At 42.1% G+C, this 14,606-nt stretch overlaps 2 protein-coding genes across 3 annotated transcripts; one reads left to right on the top strand and one right to left on the bottom strand.

The window, feature by feature from the left end:
* Positions 1-1,072: 1,072 nt before the first annotated feature.
* On the top strand, positions 1,073-9,220 carry CLXN (calaxin). Its single transcript, XM_083405641.1, has 6 exons — positions 1,073-1,452; positions 2,724-2,879; positions 5,406-5,510; positions 6,676-6,827; positions 7,450-7,554; positions 8,872-9,220. Exons 1-6 carry the CDS (start codon positions 1,395-1,397, stop codon positions 8,920-8,922), a joined length of 627 nt encoding a protein of 208 aa, XP_083261767.1. The 5' UTR covers positions 1,073-1,394; the 3' UTR covers positions 8,923-9,220.
* On the bottom strand, positions 9,159-14,497 carry RBM48 (RNA binding motif protein 48). Of its 2 annotated transcripts, none has more exons than XM_083405628.1 (5): positions 14,280-14,497; positions 11,799-11,946; positions 11,447-11,592; positions 9,891-10,438; positions 9,159-9,359 (listed from the first exon to the last, which is right to left on the bottom strand). In XM_083405628.1, exons 2-5 carry the CDS (start codon positions 11,924-11,926, stop codon positions 9,255-9,257), a joined length of 927 nt encoding a protein of 308 aa, XP_083261754.1. In that variant the 5' UTR covers positions 11,927-11,946; positions 14,280-14,497; the 3' UTR covers positions 9,159-9,254. The 2 variants fall into 2 exon arrangements, with proteins under 2 accessions (XP_083261754.1, XP_083261753.1); XM_083405627.1 differs by having other exon boundaries at positions 11,799-11,989; positions 14,280-14,451.
* Positions 14,498-14,606: the final 109 nt, after the last annotated feature.

Genomic DNA, 14,606 nt, shown 5'->3' on the forward strand with positions numbered 1-14,606 from the left:
CCAGTCTTGACAGACTCTAGGGTTGTGCGCTCATCTCACTCTAGAGGCCGGGGGCCAGCGCTGTCCGCAGACACTTCCGGGTCACGTGGCCAGCGTGACAAGCTGCATCTGGCGAGCCAGCGCAGCACACGGAACGCCGTTTACCTTCCCGCTAGTAAGCGGTCCCTATTTATCTACTTGCACCCGAGGGTGCTTTCACACTGCTAGGTTGGCAGGCGCTGGGACCGAGCGACGGGAGCACACCCCGCCGCGGGGATTTGAACCGCCAACCTTTCGATCGGCAAGTCCTAGGCGCTGAGGCTTTTACCCACAGTGCCACCCGCGTCCCTGCATGAGGATTACTTGCAAGTTTCTCATTGAATTCTTGGAAGATAACCATAATACTGCACAGCTTCCTTGAAAAAGTGTTTGCTTACCATTTCTAGCCATAGGGCAGGATGAACAGAGATTCTAGACCAGTGGTTCCCAACCTTTTTTGGGCCATGCCCCACCTAAGCATCTCTAAAATCCTGAAGCACTCCCCCCCCCCCCCCAGTGACATATAATTCTTATTATTCAAAAAATGAACTCATATTCACATAGAGAACACCTAAAAGGCCATCCACTGTTAATAACTCATTCTCTAATTGCCCCCCTTTGAAATCAAATTGCCACCCTGTGGGGTGTGTGCCCCACGTTGGGAGCCACAGTTCTAGACTCTATACTGTAAGGTATATACCTGCAAACTAAAAACGAGCCCAACACATCTGGCCAAGATCATGCTGTGTTGCACCTAGGCTCACACCAGCTTTAGATATCGGTGGAAAGTGAATTGTTACAGGTGAGTATTTGGACCTGGGGATCCCAGCACATGAAAGCATCATTGAAACATGCAGCATTTTGTCAGCAGCCAAGTAGAAAGAATGGTGGGAGGAGGACAAAGAAGTTATTTGCTCTCTTTTTTGTCTTAATTACAGCTTAATCCTATCCCCATACAAATCAGTGGGGCGGGTAACGAGGGTCTGGGACGGGGATGTCGGTCTGCCGCTATATATGCCGTCCCATATATTCTCCCTCCTCCAGTTTCTTTTATTCAGTGTCCATAGTCCCCACGGTAACCAAACCAAGCCCGCCTTCCGCCCCGAGTTTCCTTCCCTCGGGCTTTTCCTCCTTGGTTCACTTCGGACCCTAAAAACGCCACAAACAAGGAGCAGAGTGACTGAGAGAAGGGCGAGCCCCAGGGCGGCAAACGTTGCCAGCCTAAAGAGAGCCTTAAAAGCGTCTGGCAAAGAGGGAGCGCCCGCCGCCTTCCATTGCGCCTCCCGCGTCGGGAGCGGCCGGCCGGGCGGAGCCTCCGTTGCCACGGCCACCGCGTGGCGACTTGTGGCGTCCGCGGTCGCCCGAGGAGACCCGAGATGAACAGGAAGAAGCAGCAGAAGCTCGCCGAGTCTCTGTGCAGAACCGCGAGGCACTGTGAGTGGCAGGCGGGCCTTCCCTTCCCCACTCCCGCCAAAAAAATAATTTAAAAAATGGCTGTCCTTACGCTTTTTACACGCGGTCAGTCGTTCAGGCGTCGGAGCGAGGCCACCAGGGAGCCCCGGGTTGACACGCGTGTTCGTGGGTGCGCCCTGTGAGGTAGCTCGCATGACCTAACCTCCCCACAGGGGTGTTGTTGAGCGGATAAAGCAGGGCCCCGCTGAGCTCCACAGAGGAAGGCAGCGTAGAAATGCAATAATGAAAGCATACACGGGGCCCCCAAGGTCCACGCATAGTTTTAGCTGTGTAGGATATGGCCCTCAACATTGGCTGGTAAGCCAGTTTCAGCAACTCCCAAGAAAGGCAGCATTCAGCAACCCCAAAATTTCTTTTTCAGGTTGCAATCCTACCGTGGGTGTTTTCCCAATTGATAACTTCTGAGTAGACATGCACAGGATTCCACCATCGAGCTAGAAATCCAGTGTATTCCTTTGGTTGCTCAGAGGAGCCCATGTTTTCCAATGCCCATTGTGTGCTGTTCTTTTTAATTTGTCACCATATCTGCATGGGTCTCCTCCCAGGTGAATGTGCTCTCTTGCTTTTTGAGGTGCATTCGGTGACAACACAGTGCCCTGTAGGCAGAATGTCTTGTCTTGCAAGGTTAGATCCTATTTCTCTTTCAGCTCAATTCCCCTGGTGTCTGAAGCCTTTTCTTTTTAAACAAGCTTTCCGTTTTATGGCTTTTTTATATTTTGGCTCTGAGAACCCTATTTTTAACCCCTATCTTTAATGCTTTTTTCCCCCTCTTGGATTGTGTTTGGTATATATTTAGTTTTTTTAGAGGTATTGTGGGGGTTTTGTTATGTTTTGTTACCTGCTTTCAATATCTCCTTTGGGAAGGAAAGTGGGGTAGAATTGTTAGTGTGTTTGTGTGTGTATAAAAAAATGTTTGTCTGCCACATTGCAGCTACCCAAGAGATGTAAATAATTTCAAAACCATGTTAAAGACCAGGTTGTGACTGAAGCCATTTCAATAAATGTACTGTTGTTATGAAGATATACAGCACAATCCTAGACATGCCTACTCAGAAAGATCTGCAATGTCAAAGAGGCCTGAGCAAATAAAAAGGTCTGTATCTGATGCCAAAAGGATTCCACTCTGGACAAGACTTCCTGGGGAAAGCATACCAGAACAGGCTATAAATATTGTGGAGATTTTTCCTTTTTTACCACTTGCTTATTGCCATAACTTCTATTTTATTTCATAGTCAATAAATTTGAAGTGGAATGCCTCATAAAGCTTTTCAACAACTTGGGGGTGGAACCCAGCGACCGGCATGCTGCTGTTGGTTTGGACCGTAACTCATTTCGAAATATCCTGCATGTCACATTTGGTATGACAGATGACATGATTATGGACAGAGGTGAGATTACATTCTTGCAAAATTGTGATATATGTAAAACATCTATTAAAATAGCATCTCACATAGTTTTGAAAACATTTCTATTCCAGTACCCTATAGTTATTCACAACATCAATAGGACACATGATAATAATTGCTCTGGTATTACATTAAATGCTTTACTGTTTGTTACTAATAACAGCCCATGAATACGCATGAGTAATAGGTAGGTACTGAGAGTACTGTTTGTGTTTGCCATTTATAATGTGGTTTTTGAGCAACTCAAAAATGGCACCAATACAAGTATTGCTATACAAGTTGCTATGTAGCTCGGGGACCACCATCCTTTTTGGGGCAGTGGGGGAACATTTGGGAGTCTGAGAAGCTATTGTAGGCACAACATACACTGCAGTCATTCATGCACACATGCTTCACATTCACTACAATTGTGCATGCTTGCATGCTCCACTGCCACTCACATGCACATTCCCCACCCCCACTCCAACAATTAGGATTACAAAGAATATTCTAACTTATTTCGAGTCTAGTTTGGCGGGGAGGGAAGAGAGGAGTTGATCTTTCTGGACAGTGCACTGTTTATTTATGCATGTGAGGCTCACCTCTCCCAAAGGGTGTGGGAGAATGTGACACGTTCAATACCAAGATGAAAGTCTGCCAGGCTTGCGTGTTGAGCATGCTGCTTTATGGAAGTGGTAAACGTAAAGGGACCCCTGACCATTAGGTCCAGTCGTGACCGACTCTGGGGTTGCGGCACTCATCTCGCTTTATTGGCCAAGGGAGCCGGCGTACAGCTTCCGGGTCATGTGACCAGCATGACTAAGCCGCTTCTGGCGAACCAGGGCAGCGCACGGAAACGCCATTTACCTTCCCGCCAGAGCAGTACCTATTTATCTATTTGCACTTTCACGTGCTTTCGAACTGCTACGTTGGCAGGAGCAGGGACCGAGCAATGGGAGCTCACCCCGTCGCGGAGATTCGAACCGCCAATCTTCTGATCAGCAAGCCCTAGGCTCTGTGGTTTAACCCACAGCAATTTACAACCACCAGGAGCGATGCCTCAACACCTTCCACATGTGCTGTGTCAGGAAAAATTTGGGATATCACAAGACAGGACAGAGTCCTGTGCTCTCCAAAGTCCACATTCTCACTCCTGTCTCAGAGACATCTATGCTGGCTTGGTCATGTCCACAGAATGGAAGATGGTAGGATCCCAAAGGACGTGCTCTACGGGGAGCTGGTTTCAGGCACGATGCCTGTTGATGACCAACTGTGTATTACAAAGATGTCTGCAAATGTAACATGAAGGCTGGCAACTTCAACCCTACTGTGTGGGAATCCTTTGCAGATGAAAGTGCCTGGAGACAGAGAGTCAGGTGATGCATCCCTAGCAATGACCAGATGAGGAATGGCCACTGGGCGGAACACAGAGAGAAGAAACACCATGGTGCGTCTGTAGCAGCACAACCAGACACCTTCATCTGTCCCAGCTGCAACAAAACATGTCTCTCCCGTAATGGTCTCTACAGCCACAGTGGGCACTGTAACCTTCCAACAGTTTGACTTTACCTCCAAAGGCACATTCCTCCATTGTCTCCTGAGACATATGGTTGCCAACAGCATAAGGCATTTATACCCTGCCCTTTAGCCAATAAAACCATAAGAGCTATTTAAAAGAAATTGGTACTAAGCCAAACCTCACAATTCAAAAAGATATGGCACACAAAGAAAAAGAAATGGAAGGATGGAAATGCAAGCTCAAGAACAATCGCTTCAAGTTATAGTTCTTAACTGTTTCTCAAACATTAACTTGTAATAATTCAGCTTTTTCTAGTTTGCTAAAAATATCTGTTCAGAGTAGCAATCTTCCCCCAATATCAGTTTATTGGCATAGAATGGTGAAGACATTTGCATTAGACACATTATACTAACTCATTTTGAGCAGTAGTCAGTGTTTGTCTAAGTCCTTGCTCTGTGCAGCATTGTGTAGCATGACAAGTACATTTCTGTTGCTCTAATGAGGCAATTTAGATGAGTAGCAGTTAAAGTGTAAAGTACACTACATCTGTTAAAATGTCATCAGAAGCTGTGGTTACTAAATTACATAACTGTGTTTTTAAAACTCCCACTTGGTGACACAGAATAGTTCCAGCATTACGACTTGGATCCAAATGCTACTTTAGGTTTACAAAGAGGTCACGGGCCCTGTAGGATTTGTTTTTCTTTTGAACGAAAGCCCCCCTCCCCTCCTCTGTATGCCACATCAGAAGCTGCTTTTGAAAAACCCCTCCGTTTCAAATACAAGTAGCTATATGAAAGGGGAAGCTGTTTTTTTGAGAGCTACAAATCTAAAGTTCCTCTGGGTCCAAAGAACTTGTGGATGAAGAATTGTTTTGAAATTTCCAAAGGAATTCTTGTGTATTTGAACCATATAGTTTGTAAGACACAAATACATTGGGTGAGTGATTACTTTGCTGCAAATAATTTACAGTATTTTGAAATATACCATAACTTTTCTTCTCCTTTCAGTGTTCCGTGCTTTTGATAAAGACAATGACAGCTGTGTCAGTGTAACAGAATGGGTAGAAGGTTTATCAATATTTCTTCGGGGGACACTGGAGGAAAAAATAAAATGTAAGGTTTCCGTACCATTAGCAGGTTTTTACGCTAGTCTTAAAATCTAAGACAATTTAAATGACAAGTGTATTGCTAAAGTATGCGAGAAATTTACTTTTAAAAATAGGAATGTTTCATCACTCATTTTACTGCATTTTTATCCTCCCTTTCTTTCAAAGTGCTCAGGTGGCATATGTGGTTCATCAGTCTTGTGCTTTTACTGTTGAAAACCCTATAAGTAAATGAGGCCAAATTAAACTTAGGACAGGCCCTAAGTTTAATTTAGTTTATATGATGAACCATTTTCCAGCTGTGAACCAACATTGCTTCACAATGTTGTTATTTGCATCATAACAAATTCTCAGGAGAACACAGTACAACAAAACAATAAGAATCAATCCTTTAAATCAATGGGGGGAAATATTGAGACATTTTGTTTTTGAATAGAGATTTGAACCCATATCGTCTCTGTTTAATTCCTACACTACAAAATTCCCTGACTGTGAACCCAGATCTTATTAACCATCCTAGTTTGTAGTTTAGATCCTTTAGATAAGAATGAGAAGGCCTCTCTTATAGCCACTCCTTCTGCAACTGTTTTTACAAAGTACTTGCTGTCATGTATTCTATCACAAACTATACTGCCTGCACTACTATAGAGTATATATCATTTTGGGAATGGCCAGTCTCCCGTAATACTGAGTTTGTTTTCAAAGAATTTGCTTTCCAAAATCTGGTATTGCGTCTGAATATATAAGGCACATAGATAAAATGTTTCCTGTTATCAGTCTTAGGATTCACTTCATATTCACACACACACATATATTTCACAAAAGGTAGGTGGTCCTGCAGGAAATGAAAAAGAAAAGTAAATGTATGAATAAACAGGAAGTAAGTGTCTAGCTTGGGAGTGTATAGAGTTAGGTTGATTTAAAGCCAATTTAGGGTTAGGGTTAGGGTTAGGGTTAGGGTTAGGGTTATGATATTTGACTATAAATATGCAGCATCTTATTTGGAGGAGGGGGGCATTCCACAAAATGTTTAAAAATTGGCTTCAACAGAGCAGTTCTTGGTTTACTTACTTTATATATAATTTAGTATCAGCTAAGCTCTCTCATTATGTAAAAGTGCTTTATTTGATATGTATGCCTGCTTTACATTAAATCATTTGTCCTTTCCAAAGATTGTTTTGAGGTCTATGACATGAACAGTGATGGATATATTTCACGGGAGGAAATGTTTCATATGCTGAAGAACAGCCTGCTAAAGCAGCCATCGGAAGAAGATCCTGATGAAGGAATTAAAGATTTAGTAGAAATAACTTTGAAGAAAATGGCAAGTATTGTAATGTAAATATATAGTTTCTCATGCTTTTGTAGCTTTTGTGCTTGTATCTATAATGTGCTCATATGAACTATTGGTTTATGGTAAGAGAAGCTCCGCACCCACATTTTTACAGACGAAAAAGAAGCACAAATTGATTCAATCTCTCTCAAGAATACCTAAAAAGATAATTCAGCAGACCATCTCCTGAGTATACTAACTGGCAATACCAGGTTAAAGTGCTTGCAAGAATAGGAGCAAAATACTTCTAAAGGCATCAGCAAGGCAGAGAAACATATACAATAGTAGCCAAAAGCATTTCATTATACTATGCTAGCAAGCTGACAGTGCATTTGTATCTCTACTCAAAGCAGTGGTGTAGCGTTGGTTGTCAGCACCCGGGGCAAGGCAAGTAATTTGCGCCCCCTAACCTGTGGATTTTAGCACTCAGAGAGCTGCGAGTGCGAGTGCCCCCCCCCCGATGTTACGCCCGGTGCGGCCAGCCCCCCCTGCACCCCCCATGCTACGCCACTGACTCAAAGTAAGCCCATTGGGTTCAATGAGGCTTACTCTCAGTTAAATGTACGTGCATTCTAAATGCAACTGAATTAACTAAAAATACCTGCTTTTGCAGGACTATGACCATGACGGCAAACTCTCTTATGCAGATTTCGAAAACGCTGTGAGAGATGAAAACCTCCTTTTAGAAGCATTTGGACCATGCTTACCTGATATAAAGGTATTTATGAAATCTATAAATGCCAGAGTTGATACAATCAGAAGCAGGTGATGCTTGTGGGCTGCCTAGTCATGTTGTTACGGATACCTTTCAGCTTGTGCAATGTGCTGACACAATCTGCTTGGAGAAACTGTTTACTAGGCATTTGCTTGATTGTTGCCTTTCCTGGTTATTGAGATCTGCCAGACGTGTGCTGGGTGTGTAGAGGTAGTGAATGTCTCCTTGAGATGATATGGTTCCTGCTGCCCTTCAAGAGGCACTAGTAGGATCCCCTTTTAAATAGCCAATTTTCTTGGGAGAACTACCACCTTGTTTTAAATATTCTATTCTTGGGCAAGGTGGTGGGGCATGTGACAGCTGGACAACTCCAGGCAGTATTGGATAATGCTGGTTATTTGGATCCATTCCAAACAATTTTTCTTCCTGGTTTTGGGAAGAACAACCTTCCTTCTTCTGAATATAGGGGGGAGGGGGGACACACAGCTTTATCAGTTCTCTGCAACCTCAGAGGCTTGCAATATCATAAACCATAGTGTCATTCTGGGTGGTTTGGCTGACCAGGTTTGACATAGGTGGAATGTAGTTGTGATGACAATGATTCTCAGAGGCGTTGAGGGTGGGACGCTAACCACCATCAATGGAAGTCTACAACTAGTTCTTGATAGGTTTGCACTCCTTCCAAAGAACCAGGTTTGCAGTTTGGGACTACTGCTGGCCTCTGGGCAAAGTGATTCAAAAGAAACACAAATGCCTCCAATTTCCCCCCCCAAAATACCACACTGTACTTAGATAAAAACTTAATAAATGCTGTTCCAGAGGAAGTTGTATGGAGTCTGAAGAACATGTTCACATTTCTACAAACTGTTAAAACAGTTTGCAAACATGGTTAACACCTTTCTGTTTAGGTGCCTTGAGGGTCATACTTGGCCATGGCATAGGGCTACATTTCAAAATACAGTGTGTTTTTTTTAAAAGTGTGAAAAATCAGGATAGAAAGAAGTTTGGTATGGGTGTTTTGAGAAACACAAGCCCAGAAACTCCCAAGTAACACGAAAAAACTGTTTTTTTTTTTAATTGATGGGAACCTTGAGAACAAGTTCTGATATGACATAGGAGTTTGCTGTTCACACTGGAAGGAGCAGAAATCCCACTGGGCATAGGCCGTAATAAAGATTCATTGATATAAGAGGAAAGTATTAAAAATTTACTGTTAAAGTATAGTGTTAATGTTTTAAGCTTCAGAGGTATTTTATATTGTATAAGACTAATCATATATTAAATACTTATTTTAAAAAACATTCTCATTTTACTTTACAGTGCAGAATGGCATTTGAATCACAAGCATTCCAAGATAGTCCTGATCTGTAGCTCTACAAATGACTTATACTATGTAAATGTCCTTGAAAAGGATACCATTAATCTTTTTGTAAAGGCAAGTCAGAAATATTTTTCTCTATACCTTTTCCTCTATTTTCATAATGCCTTCATTTCAATATACTTGCTAGAAAAACCAGTAGACATTAATGGAAAATATTTTGATGTGTCTACACTCTTGTAAAGCAATACATTCAATAAGGACTACAAAAACAATGGAACAACGTACATTTTAGTTGAATTTTAGCATAATTGCTAAGTTTATTAAATAAAATGTACAAAAATACTTTAATTCTGCCAGATCAAGCCATACTTTCTGGTAAGAACTATATTCGTCGTCTTTGCTTTAATGTTGGCTTTGCTTGACTATTCACTGATATTCCACCAGATAGATCTGGAGTTTGAACTGGAGTCTGAACAGGAACCACAACCTAATATGGAAAGAGGAAACTAAACTTAGTACATTTTAATTATTCATTAAGCAGTTACTCTAGCTAGATCTTTCAGACAATTAACTGAACTAGCTGACAGCAGGGAGTCAAATAAGCACATTTTCTAATGACTTGCACTTATTTCTCGATTTACGGTACATTTCACCCTACAAATTGTGTCACTAATTATTTTTAGAACCAAAATAAAGGAGGTCCTCTAGGATACAAAGAAACATTGTTTTTGCTAATAATTTTTAGACCAATCTACAGCCATAAACAGGAAATGCCAGCAAGCTAGTAACACAAATAGTCAACTTTACAAACCTTCCCTTAAGCTGCACAGTATTAACATTTAAATGAAAGTTCTCTAATGCAAGAAGAATATGAGGCATCTTTGTCCTTCATTCCTCTCCCAAGTAGCTATGCTTAAGAAATCAACATAAGACATAGAAGGGCAGCTTATCACCTTAAATAAACAACTGTTATCCAATTTCAGAACTACAGACCACATATTTCAAAAATATAGCATACCTCCTTTAGTTTATTACGAATCAAGTTTGCTGAGGTGTTCAATGACTCATCCTCCATGTCTATTTTAGGTGTTTCTGGTAACCTTGGACCAATAATTATTTCTTCACTATTAATGTCTTTTCCAAAAAGGGCAAGTTTGTTGTCTTCATCTCGTCTCCTCTTTCGTTCCTGCAGCTGAGTTGTTCGAGGCATAAATCTGTCAAGTCCATTAGTACAAGGAACCTTTCTTTGCGGGTTGCAGTGGGTTAATGTATTGTGAACTCCTTGCTGCAAGCCCTGAGCCATTATTATCCTCTGGCCTGAACACTCAGTTGCTTCAGCACAGTCACTAGCATTCTGAGGTGCTGCTAACATACTCTGACATTGCTGTCCTAAAGGAGATGTTACGCTTCTCAGTGGCAATTCATAGTAGGATGATTGCTGAGGATCACAAAGATGTACAGATTGATTCCAGTTACTAGTGGCTGCCTGAGATGTACAGGATCCAGAAGCATCTAGCTGCGCAGCCTTCTGAAAACTTGTATTGGAATTCTTTACCTGCAGTTGATCTTAAACATAAAACACAAGCAGTTAACATTTTGACTACATAATATTTTTACACAAAAATACTTTTTAGTACAACTATGCTACAATGGAATAATTTGACTTTAATAGTGGCATTTGTATTAGAATCATAAGAGTTGGAAGGGTTCCCAAGGGTCATTTAGTTAAATCCTCTGCAATGCAGAAATCCTGCTCACAGTGACCCTGGATGGGCTCAAACCACCAACCTTCTGGTTCACAGCCAGATGCACTGACCCATTGTGCCACTGGAGGCACAATTCAATGTTCATATTTTAGAGAGGACAAGCACAGAACTAGTTTTAACTACTATGCTAATTCTCAAAAAAATTCATTGGCAAAATGGAAATGTTCCTCCCAAAGTAGAGGTGTTGCCACAAACACTGCAAGGAGAAAAACTGTTTAAACTTTCCACCTGTTGTGGACTTAATACTGCTTGTTTGGGAAGAGGCATGTGGCACCAATTTACAGTTCAAAAAAGTTCATGTTAAATGCAAAGGTATGTTAAATATCACATTAGTTTGGCCCTGAGTTTACCCTGGAACAAATCACAATGAAAGAGCCAGGTTTGTTTTATAAAGTTGGTGCTTGCCACCCTACACCCTTTAGGAGGAAGAGTAGGATATAAATTAAATCGTAATAATGGCTAAGTACAGGAGAGTCAAAACATTTTTCTACTAGACTAAGTAGCCAGTGGATAGGGTTTCCTTCATATTTTATATATGAGAATTGAGCAATAGTTCTGTCAGACTGATGGCTAGTATGCTTGTAGAACAGCTTTATACATCCGTTAAAGGCAAACGATTGTTTTAATAAACTATTATTCAAATTGCATCCTGCAGCTATCTCTGGCACTGGTTATGTTGTTTGCCTCTACTCTTTCCTTGTAGCACAGGATACTGTGGTGGATTTGGAGTAATACAGAATGAATTCAAATTTAACTAAGCATACAAACCCAAGACATTAAATTTTCAGAGAAGTATACAGACACAAACCTTTGCTACTAGTTGCTTTTGCTATATACTTCCTCCTGTCTTGTAGTTTCTCTCTAGTCTCCTGTATTGTCTCAAATTCTGGAGCATAGCACACATGCAGCAAACTGCCAAAGAAACTCCGTTCATCCAGTTTTCTTTTGGCTATCCTAACAAAGATGAAAGTTAAGTCAGACATTAAGCACTATCCAGTTACAGCAGCAAACAAGTCTGTTTGATTCTGTTTGATCAGTTATGGCATCACAAAAATCCATTTAACTTACACACAAATATTACTTAACAAAAAAGTCAACACTGAGTTACTATGGGTCGTGGAGGAAAGGAAGATGGGCTATTTTTGAAAAATGACAAATACCTTGCACTCTGTATTTTTTGGAACTTGATCAGGTAAACTTCTGTAAACTCTTCTGCTGGATAGTCATCTAGTGGGTTATATTCTTCAATGGTTCCATACAATGCAAATTGCTCAACTAATTCCTTCATAACACCCAGGGCAGGCACACCTTGTATTAACAAATATCGAGATTCTAAGTTGATGGTATAAACCTGAAAAACCATAGCCACATTAATACTTTTTGTCTCAGTTACAATCTCAAGTACTCACTTGTTAAAATATACTTTTTAATTGTTATACTATTCTGAACTCAATCGTCCATAGACAGCTCTAATGTAAAGCAATTCAATTAGTATGAGCACTATACAGGAGAAGCAGAGCGTGATCATTTAATAATGGTTGCCAACGGTGGCCAATATATTAAGAACAAGCCTCATTTTTTTTAGCTGATACTACCCTAAATTGGTTATATAATATTTGAACAAATGTTAGTTATTGGTCAGTATACAAATGATGTAAATAACTAGGTATTTTAATAAATTAATTACTTGGTAAGTACCCTTAGGATAGCCCTTGTTGAACCAGAAATCGAAAATATTTCACCAACTACAGAATTACAAAGGTCATGATGGTTATATGTCACCTTATAGATCATATGTGCTGTTTTTGGACTTCCCATAGGCATAATTGGTTGGCAACTGTGTGGAGCAGCCAGGATGCTGGACTATTTAGGGTTTGGCTAATCTGCAGGTGGCACTGTGGTATAAATAACTAAGCCTAGGGCTTGCCAATTGGAAGGTCGGTGGTTTGAATCCCTGCAACGGGGTGAGCTCCCGTTGCTTGGTCCCAGCTCCTGCCAACCTAGCAGTTCAAAAGCACATCAAAGTGCAAGTAGATAAATAGGTACCGCTCCGGCGGGAAGGTAAATGGCGTTTCCGTGCACTGCTCTGGTTTTGCCAGAAGCGGCTTAAGTCATGCTGGCCACATGACCCAGAAAAACTGTCTGCAGACAAACGTTGGCTCCCTTGGCCAGTAAAGCGAGATTAGCACCACAACTGCAGAGTTGTTCACAACTGGACTTAACTGTCAGAGGTCCTTTACCTTTAATCCAATAGGGCACTTATGTTCTTCTAACTTTTGTGCATGTGTGTGGCATTTTTTGCAACACCCCGAAAGCAAGTTACAGTGGGGGAATGTCAATGGATATCTGGTGCAGATTCTTGAAAAGAATGCTGTACCTTTTTCTGATCCAAGATGATACTTATTTTTTTAAGCAAGAATGCATAATCAGGATAATTTAGTTATGTCTTACAGTTGAGAGTTCCTAGAATACTAGGAAAATGTAACACTGAAGTGAGCTTACATCCAACCCTCAGCATAAAAGTGCAATAAAACATCTCAACAAATATAAGGCAATCCTAAAATGCCCCTCAGTTTGGAGGATTGCATTTGCTACAGTTATTCATCGTATACAGATACAGAATGATATATGTAGGGAGAAACAGCGTCACCTATACTTGAAATTAGATTTGACAATTAAAATAATCCTATCAGTACACAATTGCTTCTAAAGAAAGACAGCCAAGCTGCAAGTAACAAATCACTCTTCTGGCAAATAAGTATTTTTATAAAGCAAAGTATTTGCTATACACTAAGAATTTCAAAGTAGGGGCTACTACAGAAGGTGGCCAACCACCCGCACAATCTACGGGAGCTGGAATTACCCCCTAGTTCCCTTGAAAAGGAGATTAGACAATTTCACAGAAAACAGCTGTATGGGTTTATTTATTTAGCCATGAAAGCTAAATGGAGCCTCCACACTCAGAGGCAGCACTGTATATCAATAAGCACTCTGGTCAGTGACCGAAATAAATCGATTCATTCGATTGTATATCAATAAACAGCAGTCACTGGAGCAGGAAAAGCTACATGCCTTTCTTGCGGCTCTCATGAGCATTCGGCTGGGCATTAGGAGAAACATACGAAAATAACAAGAGCCTGCTGGATCTGGCCAGCGGCCCATCTGGTCCAACATCCTGTTCAGTCGACCAACCAAATGCCTGTGAGAAACCCACACGCAGGACTCGATCACATAGAGCTCTCGTCCCCTCCTGTGGCTTCCAGCAACTGGTATTCAGAAGCATTACTGCTTTCAACAAGCTGCTGAAGGGAATTCGGTCTCATTCGGCAGGCCATTTCCTCCTGTCAACGTGGTTCGTTGACATTCTCTCTCAGGATCCATCCCTTGCTTTATTTGCGGTGTAGTTATGGGGCCTGCGTTTACAACAACGTCCAGTCGTGTCAACTAGCACCCAATTGCCTGCAGCCCCCCTAGATTGCCTGCAGCCTTTTAGAGATCTCCCACTGTTTCCAACTGATTTTTGTCGGTCATTTGTGTTAGCATACCGCCTTCCAGAGGGAAGATGCCAGAAGAAAAGGGGAAGGGAGCTGCGCAAACACACGCAGGCATGCAGGCCCGAGTCCTCCCCGCCCCCGCTTTACCTTCACCGCGCGTGGCCTGCGCCCCTCGCGATATTTGGCGCGCGAGGCACAGATCGATTGCTGCGCGTGGTGCTGATAGACGCCGCCGACTTCGCCTCCGCCGCTCTGGTCACCGGTCGCCGCCATCTTCCCGTCACCCGCCTCTCCCTCCCCTGTCGCACATTCCAAACGCCTCTCATCTTCCTCCCGCCCCCCTGCCACAAAACAACCAATCCGGTAGAGCTAAATCAGGTAACGCGCTCTCATTGGTCCTGCGCTCTGGGAAGCCTGAGGTAAGCGGGTGAAAGTTGAACCGAGCCAGGAAACAAAACAAGGGGCCGAACCGCT

This window comes from Podarcis tiliguerta (genome assembly GCF_965153285.1).
Source record: "Podarcis tiliguerta genome assembly, chromosome: 12".
NCBI lineage: Eukaryota > Metazoa > Chordata > Lepidosauria > Squamata > Lacertidae > Podarcis > Podarcis tiliguerta.